The sequence below is a fragment of the Fundulus heteroclitus genome, chromosome 10 (genome assembly GCF_011125445.2).
Source record: "Fundulus heteroclitus isolate FHET01 chromosome 10, MU-UCD_Fhet_4.1, whole genome shotgun sequence".
Lineage (NCBI taxonomy): Eukaryota > Metazoa > Chordata > Actinopteri > Cyprinodontiformes > Fundulidae > Fundulus > Fundulus heteroclitus.
In genome coordinates this window covers 14,381,518-14,407,284 of record NC_046370.1, presented here as the reverse complement: position 1 = coordinate 14,407,284, position 25,767 = coordinate 14,381,518, and the positions used below count along the sequence as shown (strand labels likewise).

Below are 25,767 nucleotides of genomic sequence, written 5' to 3'. Positions count from 1 at the left end.
AAACATTTCATGGGATATGAATACTTCCCAAACATGTTATTTAAAACCCCTCACGTCAGTTAATTTTATATAACCTGTAGCAGGCTGGAAAATATTAATGTGCTTTCCCAGTGCGAGAGATTAATTCAATCAAGGTGACAACTTTTCTCTTCCCAAGAGGCCACATCAACATATATATATATATATATATATATATATATATATATATATATATATATATATATATATATATATATATATATATATATAATTTTTTCTAATAAAATATTTATGGAACAAATGACATTATTTTGTAATTTTGGGCAGGTGCCATGTCAGCAATGTAAAGTAACCATGTGTTGCTTTCCACAGAGTCATAGCATTCAAAAAGACGCAGTGCCTTATCTGTATCTTCTTCTAAGGCTGATTAGAAAGCTACAACTATTATATGAGAGGGTGTCAGAAGTGACACTAGCGGCATATTTTTTGTCTCCTTTCTCTCTGCAGAAGAAGTTTCACCATAAAGGAAATGTTTTTTTACAGCTGGAGTAGGTGCAGCAGAGTTACAGAACGTAAAATGGACTAATTTTGATCATTAATACCTCAACCCAATATAACAGTAGGGCAGTGGAGAGATTCAATGAATATTCAGGAAACAAGAGAAGATGGAGGAAAGTGATAGATGTCAAAATATCCTAATATAAAAGTTGAAATGCAACAGTGGTGGAAGCACTAAAAGTAAAGCCCTGTCTTCCCAAAGTGCCCCCAAGCCATTTTATAGCTTAATCGGCGTGCTTGAAGATGGCCTTATCTTATTCTGTAATAACTCCCTTTGCCCTCAGAATTCATCTTAATTTTTTTTGGTACAGATCATCATCTAATTACCAGTAGGAAAGAATAGCTGGAAGGTACATCCATTAGAGTATCTAATGAGCCAGTGTTAATAAAAGAAGTAAGACATAGATATTATATAGACATTGGATATTCTCTATTAGCCTAATAGAATCATTGCAATTCAACCACTGCCAAAAAAAAAAAAAAAAAAAAAAAAACATTGGGAAATTTGAGAAATTGAAGTAATACAGGAATCTATGGTCATAAATTAATATATAAAGTTGTTTCTGCTTTTTATACGCATGTACATCACTTTAAGGAAAAAAATCAGTGAGAGGCAGACGCGGAAAAAAGCGTTAAAAGATATTTCTAAAATTAAAGAGAAGGAGCATTCAGTCCGTAATTTGCTCTCTCTGTATCCGACGTATCTGATCAGATGAAACCTAAATTGAGATTTTGGGTGTACATGGAGTACTGTTTGTAACATGGCACATTATCTCCATGGCAAAACATTCCAGTGGAGGCATCAGTGTCATGATTTGGGTTTTTGTTTGTTTATTTTGGACTTTTCTGGGATCAGCTTTCACCTCTCATCCACTATCCAATCAGCTCAGTCTCCTTCCAGCCAACACCTTGCTCTTAATCAGATCCACATGCTGCACTAATTAGTGAACTCTGTTCACCTGTCTACTTATACCTGCCTCAGCCAACTCATCCCTACTCATCCCTCACAATAAACCTTTTAAAAAGAAAAACATAACTGTGTCCGGCTGAATATCGGGTTCACCAGTATTACTCATTTTTTCAGGAAACAATATTATTCTATCCCACACTATGTTTAGCTGTACATCAAGTGACTAGAAAGTAGGCACCTGGGGCCTGTTTCAGAAAGGAGGTTAAGTGAAAACTCTGAGTATGTTAACCCTGAAATGAGGGAAACTCTGGGTTTTCTGTTTCTGAAAGAGAGGTAACTTATACTCAGAGTCAGTTACCATGGCAATTTACTCTGTGAACCTAACCTGGTCAGGAGCAGGTTTTCTTCAGAAAACCCAGAGTTTATTTTGGTCTCCTCTCCTTTTTTAAAGAGGAAGTGGTGTTTAAACACCTCATTGATTCTTTGGGGACATATTCATTGCGCACATTCCAGTCACGCAGACCGCATCAAAGGGAATGAAATGGCATGTCCTTTTATGGATGATCCTGTTGACGAAGAGGCTGTATTACTTCGTAGGGAGTTACATTTACGTCGGGAAAGGATTTTAAGGCCCAGAGTGGATTTTTTGTAATATCTCTATCCTATCACAGCAATTTATATGGTGTTCTTCATTTGCTAAAAAAAAAAAAAAAAAAGGAAGATTTTAAAATAGTTTTATTACTTCCTAGAATTCACCTGTGACCATACACTCACCTCTAGCTTTAGTTCAGAATGTCGATTTCCAGATCTGCCTTTTGGATCTGGCGGTCCAAGTATACAAGTTCTTTGCTGTTTTTTTCTATCTTTTTAATAAGAAGAAGTCTATATAACTCCTTAACTGGCAACTGAAAATACATTAGATTATAGTTACATCATGAATGCAGTCTAAAATTCAGAATGAAACTGTGGCATTTACTGTAAATCCCTGAACTGTGTCCATCTGTGCACCAGAAGTTGATGGACCTTCCTCCTGCCGTTCTTCCATAACTCTGGGGGGTAGGTAGAGATAAGAATGACCATTTATAGATATAAACTTGGATTCTATAGGCTACTCCACATATAAATGTGAATGTGTAGATTGTTTGATGTGTAGACATATAATATTAAAATTACCTCTGTAGGCCTGTCTGTGGCAGCAGAAATGGTTTCTTCATCCCATCATCCTGTGAAGATGAGCATTTCAATGAGTACACTTTATAATACTATTTGTCATAATTGATGGTGTATGGAGTAGGCTACTGACAACTGTATGGGGTACTGTTGGGACAGGAGGCTCCAAGAGGCAGATATTACCATCCGAATCTGTTGGGACCAACAAAAAACCCAACTCAAAGTAATATAAATGGAAATATCACATTTAGTCTATATAAAGAAATTCACACTGTAGGTAGACCTCTTACATTTTATGAAGGCACCTAAATCTTCTGGAGTGACTGGCTCTGATGAAGTCCCTCCAGGAATTTCCTCAGCCATTGGCCTTCCAGCATTTAGGCTCAGGGCCATCTCTTCTGCATTTGTCAGGGGTGGTGGTGCAGGTCCTCCCCCTGTTTTACGAGCCTCTGCTTTCTTTCTGTTGGCTGAGTAGAAGTCAAATGAGAATGAACATTTAGACATATGTCAAAAATGCTACACTGAATGCCATTTAGTCATTTAATATGTCAAATGTTTGTACAGCCAGGTAGCTACTCTACTCCTATGATGTGCTCAAGGCTTACCTGCTTGAAGTATGTTTTTATATTTCATTTTCAGCTGCTGCCATGTTCTTTTGATGCCTGCAGGATTGCACATATCCATGAAAATTAAATAAGGTTTAATAAAATACTGTTCTTCTAGTTTCACCTCTGATATTATAACAGTTGGGTAAGTTACTCTAAAATAGTTCTTAATAACTAACTACAAATTTTATCTTCAACAAGTCTAATTAGATTAATGTAATAATTACTGTCTCTAGAAAGTATTGGTCTACTTACCAATTTGTTTTACTTACTTATTAATTACTTTCTAAATCCCAAATTAACCTCAACCACTTGAACAATACAAGGAGAGACAAGAAACTGCACTTCTAATGCTTTCAAATAAACAATATTCAATTGCATGAATTAATCTTAAATTGACCAAAGTGTGTAACTAGAGGGAGTAAGTTAAATTAAAAATATACCTTTTAAAATTTGATATTAAATCCACTATTGTTTTATAGTCTTTAATTTAATTGCAGTATTTAGATGACTTAGTAATTTAATTCATTACACCCAACACTGTATAAAAGTAATTAACCAGTTCTGCTGGTGAGAAATATGCACACCTTTTTTTGTCTGACGCTGTTGCCATGGTGACTCGTAATATCTGTGCTCCATTGATAATGGCTTTTTATAGTAGTGGTGTACGCGCTTAACTCAGAGTCAGCCAACTCAGAGTTGATTGAACTACCTAATTTCAGCTGTTCTGAAACACAAAACTCAGAGTTTCCCATCTCAGGCTAAGTCAACTTAGAGTTCAAGTTTTAACTCAGAGTTGGTTGAACCTCCTTATTGAAACAGGCCCCAGTCCATCTGCGACCCACACGTTTTTTTTAAGCATCAACAAGCTTCTGGCATAATTCTGGCTGATATTTTACCAGTCTTCTTAGAAGAATTTATTTAAACTGGTTGGTCTCCAGACAAAGCTTTTATAGAAAGTTCATTTAATTTGTAATAAAGTCCAGGCTAAGCCTTGGCAGAAGCTCCACAGTTGCCAGCTGCATCCATTCTAAAATCAGTTTTGATTTGTGTTTGGGAGTATTTCCCAGTTGGAACATCCAACTGTGTCAAGGTTTTACTCATCTGATTCGAACTGCCACCTCTGAAAAAACAAAATTAGTCAGGGTGTTTAGGGATAATCCAGAAACTAACAAGGCTTAATAGAGATCTTTAGGGTGCACAATTCCAAATCTTAAACAATGATGGCTTTAACGATTTTTAAGGGTATTAAAAACTCGTATTTTACTTTAGATTCCTCCACATATATATTTCCTCTTCCTGTTCCACTCTCAATTCATCCATAAGCCTATCTTCTGTAAGTGTGCTAACAGCAGCTATTAGCCAAAACTAAATCACTTTGTTGCCTTCATCAGACCGAAGACAGAGACAGTGAGCGCCTATTCTGTCTGCTTGTGCTTGTTGAATGTGCTGTCCACATTCAACAGGCTTGTGCTCTGAAATTATCCCTGAAGGTCTGCTCTGCTAATCTGCCAACAGGAGGTGGGGCCTCTGTGGATCTGGCTTGTTTGTCCAGCACATCCCACAGATGCTCTGTTGGGTTGAGATCTGGGGCATTTGCAGGTAAAGTCAAGACCTCATGCTTGCTCCTCAAAAAGTTACTCAACTATTTTTTGGCTTGTGGTACAGGGCACTATCCTGCTGAATGAGGCCACATCCATCTGGGAACATTGTTTCCTAAAACTTAAGAGTGTGAACAGACAGCAGTTCATGGCCCTGCTCATGTCATCCAAGTCAGGTTAAGTGACATTTAAGAAAGAACAATTGGGTCAAAGTGACTTCTGCGGAGAAAGGAAATTCTGTTCATGACAAGCATCCAACAAATGATTAAAAGAGAACGAAAATAAGGCAAGAAGGTGGCTGAAAGGGTAATGGTTTAAAAGTTTAGAATAGAATAAGATGTTTTTTTGCCAATGAGTGGTTACTGAGGAAGACTGAGTTGGATATTCCTGTTCAATAAACTCCTGTAATAAAGAATCAGCATGTTGTTGTGAGGAGAGCTAAACCAAAATGAGTTCAACTACCTAATTTATGTTGGGTTGAATACCTTTTGACCATTTTCATCTTTTAGTGCTCACCAAAGTTTTTGTTAATTTCTTGACGATGAGGAAACAAAATGTATACTTTCAGGGAGAAAAAAAAACGTCCAACGGGGACAGACAAAGTAATTTAGAACCAGTTGAAATTTTCATTTTTAACTGACTGCATGCCAAAGGTAATGAAGTGCACTGTTAAGCCCTTCAAAAATCTTATATGGATATCACTAGTCCAACAACCAGAGCTTGCTGAGAGAAATAAAACTATTCTAACTCGGTGGTAATTATCCAAACATTTCTGAACCCACACTGTATGAATAAATTTGCAGGTTAACAACTGCTCCCCTATAGTAGCATTTAGGTTTTGATTGATTGTATTAGATTTAGGTTATATGCTTTAATTAGATATTCCAACTATAATCCCCTTATGTGTTTAATTATTCAGGCTTAAATTTAAGCTGCTGTGACATTTCACAGTTATTAAATCAAATAAAACTTTAATCTTAAATTGCTCCTGATTGTGAGCTAATGACTTGGTTGGCCTAAAGTACAGCTACTTTAGTCCACGTGTGTATTTGTGCAAATGATTAAATTAGGGAATAATTCTGTAAAAAAAAAAAGTTTTTTTAAATGCACTCTTTACCTTTGTCCAAAATTATCAAGCTTACTCGAGGCTCACTCCATCCATCTGAAACCTCTCAAGGATGATCATCCATTTTTAAATGACAAACTGCATCTGGGGTTGTTTTTCTATTAGACTGCACTTGTGTGAATTGTTTAATAGTAGTTAGTGGCAAGTTTGCAATAAAGAAGTCAATGCAGTCCTAAATTGGAGAATCGAGCGGAACCCTGTATCAATAAAAAACAGCAAAATCCCTGTCAAGTCCCTTTGTTTTTTTAAAATGTTTTCATCAAACCCCTAAAGGTGGAATCTAACCCATAATAAATATACAAGCAATAAGGGATTTGTGGATGGAGCAGCAGAGTTGAGTATGTGGTTTACACCCATGAATCCTCTCTGTCACGTTATCTGCTACCGACTCTTGTTGAGTGATGGTTCTTGGATTAGATGATTGAGGTTTGTAGAAACAAGATATACCAGAAATGAAAAAACGTATTGATGTTGCACACGTCAGCCTCATGGAAGAATTGTACACAACCGCAAGAAGCTATCATCTCCTTTTCCTGCTGGTCACCTGTTAGGTCTCACACTGCTACAAGATGGACTCCCTTTCTTCAACAACCATTTCTCAGTAGTACTCTTTGGTTGTGTTGGTCATTTCCTGGTAGGAACAGCACACTCAAAGTGGTCCAACAGCTGGTCAGTGGGGTTGAGGTCAGGACCACAGGCCGACCACTCCATCCTCACCATCCTGGAAGCAGTCTCCACTGAACCCCACTCTGTGGGAGCAAGCATTGACATGTTAGAAGGAAGAGTTTGGTCATAAAAGAGGAGAGATGGTATTAGCACTGGTGGCACAATCTCGTGTCGACAAAAGCATTTTTATTCAAAATGTGGCACCATTAAAAGGGAAATAAACAGAATTCCCAACATATTCATTGAATCAGAAGCATTTTTACACAGCAAGGAAATTATCAACTTTGCTTTTCGTCCTGAGTTTCTTTGCACATTTTGTTGCTTTCTGCATCAGTGAATTGTTTGTTTCTTCACTATTTCCACACTCGAACAATAACAAATGGGGTCCAAGCTAGCGTATTCATAGTGGAGCTCTGAATAAAATCCCACCTTCTCTATTCAGAGAGCCTGTTTCATAGCCATGTGTTACCACTTCATCGGAACCTCCTTTTATACCTGTAAACAAACTACTTCCCATCAGCATGTGAAAGCACTATGTTTCAGATTATGTCTCTTTATATTTAATTGTGTTATTGATTATGATGACACATTTATAATTCTCCAATTTCAAATGTTTTTTTTATTGAAATTGTATATAATTTTCAAAAAATGTTGTATTCCACACAAAGTGCCATTAAGTGCATTGTTCTACTGATAACTGCCAGGACCACTTAGCTTCTATTAAATATGGATTTTTGTCCCCTGATCAAACTAGACCGATCTTCTGCTGACAGATATTATTTATTGTAACATAATCACATTTCCTTACAATAAATTGAGTACATAACAGAATTAATTATTTATGTCATCCGTTGCCACAGTGGATAAAAAAAAGCATCCTACGGCAGCTGTGCTCTTTCATACCTGAATAAAGAGGGCAAACAAATTTGCTAATACTGTAAAATTACAAAGCAAAGAGCCAAGATGGCCAGCATACGCATGGTGACTGCTTGTTGTTGTTGTTGTTCTGAATGGCTGTTTTGGTTTCTCCAAGCTAATAATCTGACTTACCTGTTTTTTAAAGCAAGTAAAACACCGACTACTCATTAGCACTCCGCACAAGCACACGATCAAAGAAAAGCAGAAACAGTCCCTTGAAGGTACAGATGTAAGATAAGCCTTCAATTAAGTGCAATTGTGGTCTTTATGGCTGTACCTGTGGGTTGAATCTGTGTTAAGAGATGAGTACATGCACATGGCCCACGCTGAGCAAACAGAGGCCATGAAATAATAACCGGCTTATCGAGACCTGCAGCTCGCCAAGGCTGACACTGTGTGCTGAGTCGTTCAGGTAGGAGCAAGTAGACTGGGGGCGCAAGAGAGAGCAGACACACTGGCATTGCCACAAGTGTGTGTGTGTGTGTGTGTGTGTGTGTGTGTGTGTGTGTGTGTGTGTGTGTGTGTGTGTGTGTGTGTGTGTGTGTGTGTGTGTGTGTGTGTGCGTGATGGTGTTTTGACCCAGCTAAGCCAGGGAAAAAGGGAAGGTAACATTCAACCCGATATGAAAGGTTTTATGAATAAGAAGCGATTTATTGTTTTGTGTTTCAGGCTTTGCCAAAAAAAAAAAAGGTTGGGTACTTCAACTAGTCCAAACAACCAACTGAAGTTTATAAAAATAAACCTTTCATACATAGGAAGAAAATGAAATAAATCCAAACTCCAGCCAAGTAGGCTCTTTAAAACATAGCTTACAAAAACTAAACTTTCACAGTTGGACAACTCAAAGGCTGGAATAAAACTTAATTTGCCAATCTGAAGCACAAGGTTTTCCAGCATGTGCTTGGCAAAGTCCCCAAGAGAAATAATAAACACGAAGAAATAATAAACACGTCTAGAGCAAAGCGAGTTTCAGAACATCCCAAGCAACAAGTGAAACTGCTCACATCAAATTACAGCTGCTCTGATTGCCAGTAGAGGTTGGCAGATCGATCCTAGTATCAATAATATCAATACCAATGCTGGTATTGATATTGAACAATACTCTTATTCTCTCCCGCACGCACTGACTGCAGCAGGTTCACCAAAGTCTCCCTCTCTGTGTCACAGCACTTTGTCTCCTCTCGTCACCGTCTTGCACCGTTGACTGTAGGGTTTGTTAAAAGGCAGTTAAATAATGTGGAAACTGAACAAATTTATATTAGCACGTGAAAAACCATGAGCAACAAAACGTCAAGCTGCAGAAACGGAGAGAGGAGACAAAACTTTGCTCGTTGCCTGGCCCCGACAGACCCAGACCCATAGACAGACGTCATTGACAGAGGCGTTTGAGACCTCCAGAGAATGTCCAGTCAGAGAAGAGTGGTCATCTTCAGCAGCAGTTCATATTAACCTTCAAAGTAGATATTATATGTCATATGTTACTGGAGCCCACTCAAAAAGAGTAATTAATCAAAAAGAGGTGGATTAGAAAAAAAATACTATGAATAGACCATTATTCAAATGTTATTTGGGGAAAAAAATCACAAAAACACCAATTGGTCAACAGTTTCATGATACATCTAGCTTAAATGTAAAAAAAGTATCGGTATCGCCGATACTTACTGTGTATTTACATGGTATCGGATTGATTAAAAATTCCCGGTATCGGCCGCCTCTACAGGTGAGCAGAGTTTAAATAGCTGGAGCTTTTCTGTGATTGGAGGAGCCCGGATATGAACAGTCCAATCAGGCTTCAGCAAGATGTCAAATGGAAGTTGACAGGAAACGAAAGAACAACCAATCTCACATGGGTGACGGCACAGCTGGGCCAGCAAAACATGAAGTTGCACCTCCACAGCTTCATGGGATAAACACAACACACATGGGAAAATATATCTATGGATACCAGCACATATTCCATTGAAAGGAAATGAAATGGCAGATAGGATGGCTAAGAGGGCAACTCAAAACCTTATACATTTTACAGTTCAAATCAGTAAATCAAAAGTAAAGAGTATTATCCAACAAAAACTGAAGCTAGAATGGCAGAAAAGATGGTATAGAGAAAGTAAAGGAAGACGATTACATGATTGGCCAATGCTTCTGTCATGTAAGGAGGACGATTTTATAGGATCAAAAAGTCAGCTGGGGAAATAGGAAATGGAAGAAGGAATAGACAGGAGGAAAGAGTGATAACAATTGGACACACAGGACTGAACAGTCCACATTTTAAGATACAAAAACATAATACAGGAACATGTGACTATTGCGAGGACAATGAAACAGTTGAAAATGTTATATATAGATTGTCAAAAATATCAAATAGAAAAGAAGTTTCATGAGGAGAGAATTTGAGATACAAAATATCCTAAGATTTTTAAAAAGAACCAAATTGTTTAATAGAATTTGATTATATATTATTATAGTATTATAAAGATTAATCCATCACGAATCATACTCCATAGCAGTGGCGGTAATGCACAACTCAGGTTTTTTGCCAATCGGCAAAAAAGAAATAAAAAAAAAACACAAGAAGAAGAAGAACAGATGGTGAATATATTCAGCCTGTAAGGGAACGGAGAAAACTGATGACTGTACAGGCCCCAAAGACAAGTGAGGACATCTCTATGACATGATCCAAAGGACATGATAAACTGGATTCACTTACTGAGACAAATCTAAATCACAACTGCAACAAAACTGATACCATGATTAAGGGATGAACCAAGCTGTTGTTAATGTACCAAACTGGATTGGAAAATTAGCACCATAAAACCAATGATCTGATAAAGCAGAATTGTTTTCTACCTAGAATAAATACTTTATAAGTGAAGCCAACAATTTCAATGGTTGTAAGCTTAGAGGAAGTGTTTGATTTCTTGTGCTGCATTTAATGTCAGATAGCTTTGTTTTTATAGTAGGCTTATATAGCACACTGGTTGTCAACCAACTCAATTACCGTTTTTTTCATCCATTAAACAGGTTTTATTTATTTTACAATTTTTTCTTTAATGCTTTCAAATTCATAAAAGTAAAAAAGTGTAGATAGATACATATCTGCCACCCTTTTGGTGGGTATTTAATTACCTTTTTGTTCTTTCAACCTTTTTATTTTAAATGGACAGAATGTTGTCCTACAGGGGTTTTTAAGTTTGTTCATCACTGACTGAAATAATGTTTTTTACCTATTTTCTCATTTGCTCATTTTATAGCTGATCTCAAAATTATGCTTGAGTATTAATCACGCTCTCTCTCAGTAAGAAAGACCAAAATACATGTATGGTGAGGTTATTGTTCCCTTATTCCAAAAAGTTTCTCTCTTCCTTAACCCTATTCCTCTAAAGAAATCCTCTGTTGTTGCTCTAGTCTTCAGTATATCTTCATTCTATAGCACAGAGATTAACTGTCACAAAGTCAGAATAAGGGATGAATGGTCCTGTCCAGGAGCCTTTAGGCAGAGATTGGTGGGAAAGCTGAGAGAAGAACCTGAGGACAGCGAGTAGAACTGATGACAGCATGGTCAGAGTGGAATTGGTGCCATAGTATGTGGAGTTTTAATGACTACCAAGTATCCAACCTGCAGTAAACAGCACCCAGAGAAATCAAAGTTTGAAGAGTCGAAGGGAAGTGTCATATTTATTTATTTTGTTTTTTTGCGGGTCCCAAATGCAGAGATGAGGACGGTGAATAGTTAGTGGAAAAACGCACTTTACCGACTACAATGGACCAGCAAAAACAGGATGAGGACAATACAGAATATAACATTGAGTAGCAGAATAAAATTGTTTTTGAACATTCTCAGTATTGCAAAACACATGTGTGTGCGTTTTGCTACACTAAATACTTACAAATCAGTATCATCTTATAGATAGATAGATAGATAGATAGATAGATAGATAGATAGATAGATAGATAGATAGATAGATAGATAGATAGATAGATACATAGATAGATACATAGATACATAGATAGATAGATACATAGATAGATAGATACATAGATGCATAGATACATAGATAGACAAAAGCGAAGTGTATAAATATTCATAAGCTATACACAGAATGTGCTAGCTTGGCTCTCCCACTACAATTTCATCATCCTGACTTTGGTCCATTAAAGGTTAAAGTGTGACTACTCACATGGTAGGTACAGAAACAGAATGTTTATAAAGGTAGCTTTTGCATGTGTAGAAATATCTCCGTCCCCCTCTCCTCTGCTCTCATGTCCTTGTTTTCTGATCAAGCCAGTGTGACCGGTGGGGGCAGGCGGGACAAAAAGCAGCTGTGATTTTGTAGACAAGCCGCTTGTGGCACTGCCACAGTCCTTGAACGTGATTATTGAGAAGCTCACGGTAAATTTCCTCAACAGTTTTTCTTGTCTATGCTCACAAATCCAAGCACATTCGCAATTGAGATTCAGAGTCAGAGCAAACCTGCAGACTTTCTAATAATCTCCTCTCATCCGCACATGTACTTTAGGTTTGCCTCTGATAAGGCGGCTGAAGCAGGAATCAATATTTGACGGATCAATCTGCTCAATAACCAGGGAGCGATAAGGGGGGGGTGGGGGGGAGAGGGGAACGCAGTGGAGAGGATCTTGAAGTGCCCTCCTGTTGCTTTTCTAATGAAACTTAAACCCAACTTCAGTTACAGAAATTTCACATTAATTTTATCGCTCATTATCACAGTAAGAGGTTTTCTACGATGAATAACAACTTTTCTGAACGCCTTGAATGAAAAAAACCCAACTCATGTTCCCTATTACTGAATGCTATGTATTCATGTTAAATGTGGATTTGAAAACCTCTTGATAATGCAAGCAAACTCAATAGAGATAAGAGGGTGAAACACTTCAAACGATCATTGACAGATTCCCACCAAAACACTGGATGAAAAGATGATTAATAATTTGGCCCTCTCCTGAATTAGTCATTAGCTCCCAGGTAAGGCTACGTCTGTTGTCGCTCCTGAAGGCCTACAGGCAGAAAGGATGTGTTTCATTACCTCCAACGACTGTGGGGAAGATGCTGAAATTCCATCATTTTCACTTCATGCGTCCGCTGAAAGTCAAAAAGGATCCCTGTGCTAGGAGAATTTTAGTTCCCCGTATGCCTTTTTAATAAGCCAGAGCACAGCTACAAAGTACGATCATCCCTCAGCCTGAGGCTATGCATTTTTATTCCGGTTACGTCTTTCACACAAAAAGGGGGAAATCATGGTTTTAGGGAACTATTTTAAAACCAGGTGTGCCACGGGAAAAAAAAAAAAGAGAGCCTCAAAAGAGATTTCACTGCTGTATGAATTTACCAAAACCAAGCCGCTGTGTAAATAAATCAACCTTGCCTGAGATTATGCTCATTGAATCCACCTCTCTTCAGAGGTGAGACTGTAATGTAAGAGTACACACATACACACACACACACACACACACACACACACACACACAAAACTTCAGGCAACTGAAAGTTTACTTTAGAAGAAGATTCAGAGATTTGAAATAAATACAAGCAAAACAAACATTTCTTTGTGATTAGTTCTGTCTGATTTTAACAACGTCTGATGTTGTCATTTAAAATGGCAATTGTCATTTATAACACAGTATACAAAACTCAAGGCGTTTTTTGTATCAGCACCCAAAATAGAGATCAGCATCTAAGAGCACATAGAGCTGAGTACTGATGGATCCGATTCCTTTGCACACAGCGTCTCCCAATGTAACAAGTGAGGATGAGACTGCCCTTAATTTCACATTGGCGGGCTTTTGCTCCCCTCTGCTGTTTGCAAACAAGAACTGCAACAAAAAGAAAAAAAAACTTAATCATGATGATGCCTTATGTCTTGATTTAAGAATAATTATTGGGCTAAAATTTTTGTTTTTTTTTCATTTTGTATTGGTTTGCAAATAATGTATTGTATTGTTTTGTTTGTTCCTTTCAGTTTATATACATTTGTATTTAAGCAGTCCGTAAATCAGGGGTCACCAAAGGTTGGTGACCCCTGCTGTAAAACATTGTTGTGTTGTTGGTTATTTTTTTTATTTTATTTTTTTGGTGTAACATTTTGGCCTGAAAATAAGAGAAAAAGCTTTCACTGGCACCATTTTGGGCTTGTGTTTATTGGTACTGTTTGGGTCGCACCTCTGTTGTCACTTGACCAAAAGAGACAAGTGACAGCTGTACTCTGTAAAACAGATCATATTTGCTTTCTAATGGCTTGGGAAAATGTGTGTAATGTTGCAATACACTGAAAATGCTGTTAACACAATTAGAAATGATATTTCTTAACACAGTTAAACTAAATGTTATGTCTATTACAGATTATGAGATAAATCTGACAATAAAAAAGATATAATCATCAATAAAAATCATAAAGGCTCTTATTAAACAAACAGGACAGAAGAGTGGTATGTCACTGTGTTTAACAAGGGCTGACTTAGGCTTTAAATTTATTTTTCATGGTTTGTTACATTTATATTAATTTAGCTATTGTTTGCCCCTGTCTTTGGGTATCCGTTTAAATTGCCCCCTTCTGGACATGGTGTTTGCTCTATTGCAAGCTGCTAGGATGAATCAGTTTATGTTCAAGTTATTTTGATATATTCACCTCTATCTCAATGCTATAACTACCAAAATTTATGTGTGATCAACCCTGGTTATGTCATTGTATTTATAAAGTTGGCCAATGCTTCTATCATGTAAGTTAACATTGGTGTGGGAAATAATTGTCTTAGCAGTTTTCCCTATTTTTCATGCAAGTGTCTTGTTTTGTGCCGCTTATATTTTTATATCACATCTTTTAAAGGTTTCACATTTCTCATTGTGTATTCTGTTTTTAATTTGTTTTGGTTTTACAACAGCAAGAATGGCTTGCTGTTGTCTGAAATATTTCAGAATGAAGTTCAACTTCCTTTCATGAGGTTAATTCCATGGTTGGCACATTATGGTTTCAGGTGGTGAAGCATTGCTGTTGTTTGTTAGACTTATAGTAATATTGGCTTTTTTGCGGCTTGAAGAACACAACCACTAAAATGCTGGAATAAAAATAATATTCAGTTTGCCATGATGCATGTGTAAGGTATGTAGCTCCCTCCAATAAAACAAAACTATAAATGTTATTGTATAAATCACATTTTTAACTTTTTGAATACTGTAAATGTCTAACGATTGAAGCCTGCTTTAGTCATCTCTAATTACTTGGTTGAAGAAAATAAATCTTCTTTTTTGTTGAGCCTATGATTCACTTCATCTGTACAGTTCTTGGTATTTTTGACATTATTTAACTATTTTGGGTACATTTTCCTTTGTACTTTTTAATATTAGTTTTGTTGCAATTTTGCTATCCTTATATATAAAAAGGTGCAGCTGTTTTTGTTTCCCGAGGCATTGCAACAAAATCTCATCCAGATATGTTTTTTTATGATGCCAATCTGAATGACAATAAAGAAAAAGTCAGCTATGTCCCAAAATTAAGAGACAGGTGAATGGGAACTGTGCATCTGTAAAGATACAGCTCATCCAGGGAGCAATAAAAATCAAGCCACAGGTCAGAACCAAAATTGCCACTTTCTTTCAGATTTATGAGAAAACGGGTGGATTCTCCTTTGATTTGTTATCTTCAGTTTGATCTTACCTTCTTCTAATTTCCTCTTTCAATCTCCACTCTGACTAAAATATGTCCCCACTTTCCTCTTGACAACTTAATGTAAGTTTTGAGAACTTGTACCTTTAATTCATACAGAAAAGAGCTTCAGTCTATTGATCAACTCAATCTTTATAATTGGAATGGATTTTTTATAGGGTAGAATTGTTGTTCTTATTAATAAGTAGTCCATGTCTGTCTTAAGTGTTCTGATGATTCAAAGAAGACTTGATTCTTGCACTGGTTCACATCAGAGGAATTTCCTCCCTTGTTAGATTGCTGGTGTCCCCCCTCATCTTATCAATATAAATTCAATATAAATTCATGCTCCAGATCCAATTAATTTCATTGACAAGATAAAACACTAAATTGATCTTTAATAACGGACACTGACTGAGATTCGGGTACTAGTATATTTTAAGGTGAACATGACTCACTACACATGGTGGGGAAAAAAGTGCCTCATCTTCAGCCTTGATTGACATGAGACTGCTGAAAAATTTAAATCCTGAGCAAAACATGTTGAGAAGGAAAAGCACAGAGGGGTTTGGCCTTTGGACACTGACAGACAGGCAGCAAGTATGGGTTAATTAAAAGCGCCTGGACTGAGTGAGTCTGAACGAAATCAGACAGCGATATCTCTGAAAAAACATGCAATTTGAATGTGGATTATCACAAACAACCAACCCAAAAATCCCATAAGAAAAATACAACACTGGATCTCATTGTTAAATTGTATTTTCTGAGCCATAAAAACCCTTAAAACAAAGTCCATGTGAAAAACCTACAAAGCCAAACCTCCCCCCTATAACCCTAGACAATAAAATAAATTTAGTCCCATTGAGCTTACCCGACAACATTGCAGAATTGGCTCATTAACTACACTGTGCTGCTAGAGAAATACACTTTTTTGTTTGTAGAGATTATAAATGAGAACTCTCTCAGTGTGAAAACTCATATACCTTAAAGGGCTTTTATTGCAGCACCATTTAGATTTATCTATTTGGACTGAAAAATGTAATTGAAGTCATAAGTCAACAAGACCGTGATAATATGTTCAGTACAAGAGGTATATGTTGGAGTTTCTTTTTCCAAAACCTAATTTGTTTTTAACCTTATCTAAAAAATAAAAATAAAGCAAGTCAGAAATCACCGAAAACAAACTTTAATACATGTTTTTGCTTTCCCTCTATCATCTTCAGCCTTAAATACAACTTGTGATGTCATGGTTCTCCTGCTGCTTCAAGCTGTTTCTTAAAAGACTGTGGTAAAATGTACAGTCATGGTAAAAAGGAAGCACACCCTCTGACAGTTTTGGAGGGTTTTCATATCAGAAAATGTCAAATGATGTTAACATTTATCAGGTTCAAAATTATTTAAAAAATAGATCAAAGATAATGTAAAGGAAAAGTTGGAAAGGAAATGTTGTGTGTGACTAAAACTATGCACAGTTAGGCACAGAAATATTTGGACTGTGACACAATCTTCATGATTTGGACTCTAACATTTGATTTGAAATGAAACAACTACAATGTAATTGAAGTGCAGACTCTAAGGTTTAATACAAGGGGAATAAAAATACATGATCAAACGTGTAGAAATTGTACCTATTTTTATACAAACGCTCCTCATTTCAAGGTCTCAAAAATAATTGGACAAATAAACATAACCCTAAGTAAAATGTTATTTTCAATATTTTATTGAGAATCCTTTGCAGGCAATGACTGCCTGAAGTCTGGAACCCATGGACATCTCCAAACGCTGGGTTTCCTCCTTAGTGATGCTTTGCCAGGCCTTTATTCAGTTGGTGCTTGTTTGTAGATCTTTCTGCCTTAAGTTTTGTCTTGGGCAAATGAAATGTATTTTCGATTGTGTTGAGATCTGGTGTTTGACTCGGCCATTGCAGAATATTCCACCTTTTTGCTTTAAAAAAACTCCACTGTATGTTTCGGATCATTGTCCATCTGAACTGTAAAGCACCATCCAATCAACTTTGCTGCATTTGTCTGAATCTGAGCACAAAGTATATCCCTATACACTTCAGAATTCATCCGGCTGCTTCTGTCTTTTGTCACATCGTCAATAAACACAAGTGAAGCCATGCATGCCCATGCCATCACACTGGCTCCACCATGTTTCACAGAAGATGTGCTGTGCTTTGGTTCATGAGATGTTCCAATTCTTCTCCAAACTTTCTTCTTCCCATCATTCTGGTACGGGTTAATCTCATCTGTCCAAAGAATGCTGTTCCAGAACTGGGCTGTCTTCTTCAGGTGTTTTTTGGCAAAGTCAATTCTGGCCTTTCTATTTGTTAGGCTGATTAATGGTTTGTGTTTACTCTCATGACGTCTTCTTTTTATGGAAGACTTAGATACTGATACATCTACTTCCTGGAGAGTGTTCTTCACTTGAGTGGATGTTGTGAAGGGGTTTTTCATCACCATGGAAAGAATTCTGCGATCATCCACTACTGTTGTTTTCAGAGGACATCCAGGCCTTTATGAGTTCACAAGCTCACCAGTGCACTCTTTCTTTCTCAGAATGTACCAAACTGTTCATTTAGCCACTCTAAACATTTCTGCAATCTCTCTGATGGATTTCTTCTTTTTTCAGCCTCAGGATGACCTGTTTCATCTCCACTGAGTGCTCCTTTGACCGCATGTTGTGTGTTTACAGCAACAGCTTCCAAATGCAAACATCCCAACTACAATCAACTCCAGACCTTGTAACTGCTTAATTGATGACAGGTTAACGGGGGAAGAGCCCATGTAGCCTCGTTATTTATTTTGAAGTCTTCTGAGTCAATTGTCCAATTACGTTTGGTCCCTTGAAATAGAGGCGGCTATGTATTAAAGATCTGTAATTCCTAAACCCTTGCTCCAATTTGGATGTGATTATTCTCAAATTACAGCTGATAGTCTGCACTTTAAGCCCATATTGATTATATAATTGTATCCTGAATATCTTTTCATAAACAGCTAAAATAACAAATTTGAGTCACTGTCCACATTTTGCTGGGCCTAATTGTATGTCCTTGCTGCATGAAATAAAAATCCCTTTATTGGACCGCGATGGGGAAATTCGGGGGTGACAGTTGCAAACACACTGACAGCTACACATAATTACTAGCAAAGATAAAAAAGAGGTGAATAAAGAACACCAAGCTGGTCTAATCTAAAGTCAGCTCTAAAGAATCACCAAGAGTAGAAGATAAGGGTAAATACCAGAGTAATTATTGAGCAAAGGACAAAAAAAACTATTTGACAGTGAAAAAACAGGGGGGGGGGGGGGAGTAGCAGCCAGTGTATAGCAGTGTTCACACAATTGAAAGGCATCAGCAATAACTTTAGAGAGGCAGTGCTTGCTTCCCATCAAGCTGGGAAGGGTCGTGGGTCCATTTGCAAACAATTTGACATCCATTTTTGTTTTATCAGTGGTCCAAAAAGAATATTCACAAGTGAAAAACATTTAAGATGGCTTTCCGTACATGTAACCCATGTTAGGAGGCCTCGGTCCTCGACTTGGCTATCCCAGGTTTGAGTCCCGGCCTTTGCTGCATGTCTTCTCCCTCCTCAACCCATTTCCTCTCAGCTTTCTGCCACTATTGCCAAAAATAGATGCCTTTTCAGGAGTTGACCTCACAGCAAAATGGCATGAATGTCCTTCTTAAAAATATGACAAAAAAAACTCCATCTCAGATGCTGCTGGTCTAACATGATAGATTTTAGAGGTAATGACAGGAGAATAAAAACAAAAATACTAAACAAATCTGGCTTGTGTTGAAATCTCCCAAGAGACCTAGTACCAATTGACAAGGACAGTGGTAAGTGTATGATGCTTTAGCTTGTTGTCATTGATTCAACCATGAACCGAATCTGTTCATCAAACATTCTTGGGCCCAACTTGAGACCAAGGCCCCATCCACACGAAGATAAACACAGTAAATTTTCAGAAATAATTAGGAAAACATGTGCGTACTAAAAACACTGTAGCAGAAAAAAAAACACTGCGCATGTGCAGACAACCCATGTGAAGTAAACACAGCAACACGGCGGGAGATAAGACACGAACATCTAAATGGTCTTTATGTGGGTTGGCAGGGGACATGCCGTGCAGAGCAGGCCAATTGGGAAGGAAACGTCAGAGGACACTACTAACAATTTAACACAGCCAATATTTGCCTTAGTATGAACACAACACAAGAGGCCGGCATGTTGTTTATGAGCATGAGGAACATGTCGGTTACGAAGAGAGGCGAAGCTACAACATCATCTTTCAGAAGAGAGGTGGTTTGCATGTACACATGGAAAACCAAAACCGGCATTTTGGATCCACTCTGGGACACATTTTCAAAAATTATTGTTTACGTTCTTCCAAAATGCTGGATCCGTGTGGGTGCAACGTCTAAATGATAAAATACTTTTGGGGATACACATATCCATGTGGATGGGGGTGATGTGGGCAGCTGAAGCTCTGACTGAACTGCTTCATCAACAGGACAAGTTTTTTAAAGCAGAACAGCAAATCAGCAACAGAATGGCAACAAATGTCAGCAAAGCTAAATCAAGTGAAAGTGGTAAGGAAGAGTGGGCCAGAATTCATCTACATTTGATGTGAGAGATTGATAAAGTCAGAAAATTAATAACATAAGTTGTAGAATCATTGGTTTCATTTTTGTTTTGACGGAAGGGAATGTGTTCGGTATTTTTTGTTCTTGATGTTAAAACATTTAAACTCTGCTGTGATTTTTCCACTGCTTTATCCCTGACCTGACTGGTGTGTTCTTTGGGTTTCAAGATGCTGTTTGTTCACAAATGTTCTTTTCTAAACCTATAAAAAAAAGGTGCATTTATACTGAGAATACATTACAATGAGGTGGACTCTATTTATCATACTGCCTTTTATTCCTGACACCCTGGTGTGATGGATTTTTATCAGGGTAAAGGCATGTGAACACAAATGCATCTCACTTTATGGATTTTCATTTCTAAAAAATATTTGTAAACAAGTGTGTTCCTTCAACCACACAAGTATGCACTAGTTTATCACAAACATCTTGATAAAAGCAAAGTTTGTTGCTGTTAAATAACAAAATATGAAAATATAAATAATTTTGCAGGGGTCAGTATTGTATTTCAGTTCAGAGAAGGGAAATACAACGAGTGGTTGAAAATAGAAGAAAAATAATATTTCTAATATTATTATCTAATATAATTATTGATAATAGTTATAATGGGCTTGTTGAACTACATGCTTTACATACTCAAATACATAAATGTTTCAGTCAATTGCTGTGTGGGGAGTATGTTGCTCTAGAAAAAGGCATAAATGTAATTAGAGTGTAATAATTGCATACATCGATCCTTTGTCAACTCTCCAGTGTGTTTTTTAAACAGTGTTAGCCCCCTACTAATCACTGGTGTAAGCTGTCACTCACAGGACAAAAGGAGGATCAGAGACTGGTTTAAATAGCTCGTGTATAGTAAATTTATGTCAAAAATCGAACAATTTATGCTAAGTAATCTCTAATATGGGAGACGTGTTTCAGCTTTGTGTTATTCTATTAAATTTTGGTGCGAAGAAAGCTTCACATCAGAAATTCTGAATGAATGAATGAATGAATGAATGAATGAATGAATGAACAAACACATAGCCTATTAGTATGTTGTGGTTGTGTCTTTGAATAAAAATTAAAAAAATGTCTTTCTTTGCCAGCCTTCAATTTTTTTGTTCGCTTTTGCCTTTTCTGGTCTGCGGCGCTTGCCGTACGGACATATAAATTGTTGTTGAACCGGAAGTCCCGCCCCTTTTCGTCCCCTCACTGGCTGACTGAGTGAGTTTCACGTTCACGCACAGACAATATTACCAAATAAATCCTCATCAATCCTCTTTTTCTAGCATATCATCAAACATATGTCTAACGGAATTTAACTCTGTACCGTTTTAATTTCGTTGTAATGCACACATTTCTTTGCTAAGTCCATTTTGTTCCTTTAAACTGACTAGCTTTTTTCTTTCCTTCCGCAGCCTTCAGTCCGCTCACACGGCAACATGGTGAGGACATTTATCCCATTTAAACACATAAATAAACGGTTTTAGAAGGTTTTGGCTTTTGTTTTTGTAACATTTGGGTGCATTTGATACTTAAAACCTAGTCTTGGCGGTGAAGTAATTGAACATAAATGCCGTTAGCATTGGATGTTAGCATTAGCAATACGTCGCTTATTGGTTCCCTGACGTGCCATGCATCGTTCAGCGACGTTCTGGTGTAACGTAGACTCTTCAAATGATTTTAAGTTCAATATAATTATATTGTAAGTAGATAAGCAGCCACGTTGACGCGGGTTTTTGCCAAGGCCCGAAACCGTCCGTTTCAAATGCTATCTGTACGCAGCAAGAAGTCCAAACATCCCAGGCTGATGTGCCGGTGATGCATTTCACAAACTTGCTAGAGTAAAGGATGGACCAAGTGCTGGGTTTTGGTTATCAACAGAAACCTCAGTTCCACCGGTCCACTCACAACGGCAACTCAAATCAGTCCGTGTTTGTGCTTCCACGCATGCTTTTGTTGCTAACTTTCCTGCTCGGTTTGTTTGTAGCCTCGCAAGATTGAAGAAATCAAAGATTTCCTGCTGACAGCCAGGAGGAAGGATGCCAAGTGTAAGTAAAATAAATACACCGTTTCCCAATAGTTTCCCCTGTCTGATATTTTAGCTTATTTTAATGCTTTCATCTTTGATTTCGTCTTTTGATCAATGTTAAAATGTCTCATGGGTAAAGTTTTGATATGACTTGACTGTTAATGCTTCAAGTGTGCATCTACAAAAAAATCCACTTACTTGGTGAGAACATGCTTAATCGGTTCTAAGGCCAGATTCCATCAAAAATGGGGAATCGTTTCTTACTCGAAGGACTGCAAGCTGAATGTCTTTTCTTTTTTTTTTTAAAGGCAACATATTCCCTGTTGCTCTTTTTATTGCTGATGATGACATTACACAGTAATAAGTGTGACCTTTTTAGCAGATCTAAGGTCAACGTAAACTGCAGTGTATTCGTTAGAAAATAGGATGAAAATATATCAAATTGTTTGGATATTTCTTATTCCGTGCAGCTGCCATGTCATTTTGTCACCAAAGCAGAATTATCTCTTCTAGTGAGCTGATTAAAAGTCCGGTTGAAAAAAAATTAAGCTGTATTCACGACCGGTGGCTCATGGGGAAAGTAGTACTTTTCCCCATGAGTACTAGTAGTAGTTTCATTCCAGCTTTCTCCTGCCACATGTTGCCTATCAAACTGAACATCTGTATGAATGTGAGTTTATTTGAGTTTAATGGTGATGGAGCTCTTCTGGAAAAGTGCTTTGAGTGATTATGACTAGAAAAATGTTAGATGAATTAAATACAGTTACTATTATGCTGCATAAGAGTTCACACCCTTCTCTTCATTTCTTTTAAACATTCTGTCATTCAATTTCTGCAATTTGTTTTGTCATAGGAGTCCATCAGTATGCAACATTTTAATTTGTCAATATACAGTGCATCAGGAAAGTATTAACAGCACTGCACCTGTTCCACATTTAGGTATTAAAGCCATTGTCCAACTGGTGTCAAATGAATCTCTTTGAAAGATTGTTGCAAATTTATTACAAATGGACTAATAAATTGCATTTACATAAGTATTCACGGCCTTTGCTTAATACCTTCAGCAGCTAATGTAGCCTCAAGTATTTTTGTATGATGCCACAAGCTTAGCGATCTTTAGGCAGTCTGGGCCGATCTTCTCTGCAGTAAATGGTTTGTACTTATACAACGCTTTAACTAGTCTAATGACCCCAAAGCGCTTTACTCTATAGTCAGTCATTCACGCACACATTCACACCCTGACGGTGGTGAGCTATGTTAGGAGCCACTGCTGCCCTGGGGCGGACTGACAGAGGCGAGGCTACCATTCATCGGTGCCACCGGGGCCCCTGACCACCACTAGCAGGCAATTTTGGGTGAAGTGTCTTGCCTTAGGACACGACTGAGACGGTCAGAAGGGGTGGGGGGTTCGAACTGGCAACCAGGTTGGATGGAAAATGTCTGCAGAGCCATCTTCTGGTCTCCAGAGATGTTCAATCAGATTAAAGTCTGTATTGGGGCCTGGCCACTCTAGGCCTTCCACAGAGTGGTTCTGAAGCCACTCCTTTGAGGTCTTGGCTGTGTGCTTTGGGTCGTTGTCCTGCTAAAAAATTAGCCATTGCCTCAGTCTGAGGTCAAGAGCGCTCAGCAGGTTTTCATCCAGGATGTCTCTACGTTGCTACATTCTTCTTGCCCTCTATCCTGACTATTCTGCCAGTTCCTGCAGCTGCAGAACATCCCCGTTGCATGATGCTGCCACCCCCATGCTTCATTGTAGGGATGGTCTGGCCTGGTGATGAGCAGTGTATGGTTTCCTCCTGGCATTCACACTAAAGAGTAAAATCTTTCTCATCAGACCAGAGGACTTTGTTTCTCATGGTCTTGAGTCCTTCACGTGCCTTTTGGCAAACTCAGATGGTCTGCCATGTGCCTTTTAATAAGGAGTGGCTTTCCTTTGGCTGCTCTACCTTACAGGCCTGATTGGTGGATCACTGCAGAGATGGTTGTCCTTCTCCCTTAGAGAGGTGACCAAGAATGTCATGGTCAGGAAAATTACCTAAATGTGATTGCTTTTCTTTTTCTAATTTGCAACAATTTTTTTTAAAAACTTCACATTGTCATAATTGGTTGTTTGTTGAATTTTGAGAAAATAAATTAATGTAATACCATTTGGAATAAGGCTGTTAATAACTAAATATGGGGAAAACTGCAGTGCTGTGAATACTTTCCGGCTGCACTGTATGTTAAAAAGGTCCAGGATAGCGTCATTTACAGTTTTATTGTTAAAATATCGAGATCTTAGAGGTGTTTCTTTAAAAAAAATCTGGTTTTCACCTTTTAACTGAGTGCCAGGAATGTAGTGACACTGGTAAAGAAAATGGAAACCTTGGATAAAATGTTCACAAAGCCTTGTTGCAGTTTTAGCTTTAATATTAATTAAAATGTGTTGTTTGTGCCTCTCAGCCGTAAAGATCAAGAAGAACAAGGACAACGTTAAGTTCAAGGTGCGCTGCAGCAGATACCTGTACACGCTGGTCATCACAGACAAGGAGAAGGCAGAGAAGCTCAAACAGTCCCTGCCCCCAGGTCAGTGATAATGGAGTTATGCTGCAAAGCGCCGCTTCTTTCTTCATACCAATTCCTGTAAGAATAAAGAAAAAGTTTTTGGTATTTGAGTTTAACAGAAATATATGGAGAGCTTTTTATTTTGTGTGTTAGACCAAATTTAGTTTTTCCCAACGAGCTTTTTATACCAGCAGGACCTGAGAAAGGGAGAAATTTACCGACGGTCTGCTTTCTTGGTTTTGCATAATGCCCGCCTTAGTAATGAGTTTCAGAACATGGATAAAAATTCAAAGCAGACGGCATTGTGGGGAAAACTCATTATGCTCACTGGGCAGGAAAATAAACCAAAGTAAATGTTTCACAATTTGTACCTTATTAAATAAAGTTAGTGTTATGCACAAGTTTTACCAATAAAGATTCAAATTATATTAGTGACTTGGTGTCATAAAACAATGTTAAAAATCCGATTGGGGGAAAACAAATCTTAGTGCAGTTAAGGAGTTACAATGTGGTTTTGGGTGTCCTACATAATAAAAGCAAATCTGAACACTATGTAGGACTAATGATTTAAAAAATCAGTACTTTTTAAAATTAGGGGGGAAATAATAAAAAAAAGTTTGACTTGGTATTTGGTAATTTTCTTGCTAAAGATTATAAAAACTTGGCTAAAAATTGATTTTAAAACGATAAATGGAGCTACACATCAGTCATTGTTGCAGTAACAATGAAGGCTGCAATTACTAAAAGCCTGGATGTAATATTTGGAGGGCGATTATATTTTCTGTTCCATGCATTCAGTCTGTCTGCCAATAATAGCTTTTGCCAGTTCAATGGACTCTGTCTCCTTAAACCCGGCATAGATATTAGTAATTAAGATGCTGAAAGAGAGGTGGGAAATGCAGATTTCTTGCAGTTTCTTTTTTTCTAATAACTGGACAAGTTGAAACTTTTCATTAATATTTTATAATGAAAACTTTCCAAGCATTTGGTTGGGGTATTTTATAAAGTAAACTCAAAGCCTTGGTCTAAAGGTAGAAAGTGCAGGGCAGAGTTCTGCCTTACGTGTGTAAACCACTCTTGGGTTTGCCAGGGGCTAGAAAGTGTTTTGTTTCATGATATGAAATGCCAATTAGGTATTTGACTGACGTCTGGACCAGGCCTTGTGTTTTACCTGCCTGAAAACAAAATCTCACTTTTTACAGCAGAAAATCAGCCAACATCGTGAAATATTTTCTAGTTGAATCTTTCCTAACCTGCCGTCTTTCTTTTACAGGTCTGGCTGTCAAGGAGCTGAAGTAAATCCAAGATGTACAGATAATTGTAATAAAAATTGGGAAAAACCTTATCTCACTTTGTGTGCTTCTTTTTTTTTT

At 37.6% G+C, this 25,767-nt stretch overlaps 1 protein-coding gene across 2 annotated transcripts in view; it reads left to right on the top strand.

Annotated features, from left to right (window-relative positions):
• Positions 1 to 25,739, top strand: part of rpl38 (ribosomal protein L38) — a 26,725-nt gene extending 986 nt beyond the window's left edge. The window contains exons 1-5 of one of the 2 annotated variants that reach the window (XM_036142081.1): positions 20,975 to 21,042; positions 21,237 to 21,263; positions 21,809 to 21,869; positions 24,293 to 24,415; positions 25,668 to 25,739. In XM_036142081.1, coding sequence (XP_035997974.1) covers positions 21,261 to 21,263; positions 21,809 to 21,869; positions 24,293 to 24,415; positions 25,668 to 25,693 — 213 coding nt within the window. In that variant the 5' untranslated portion in view covers positions 20,975 to 21,042; positions 21,237 to 21,260 and the 3' untranslated portion in view covers positions 25,694 to 25,739. Of the gene's footprint in view, positions 1 to 20,974; positions 21,043 to 21,236; positions 21,264 to 21,808; positions 21,870 to 24,292; positions 24,416 to 25,667 lie in introns of those variants that run through there. The other variant, XM_036142082.1, reaches the window with a different exon arrangement.
• Positions 25,740 to 25,767: the final 28 nt, after the last annotated feature.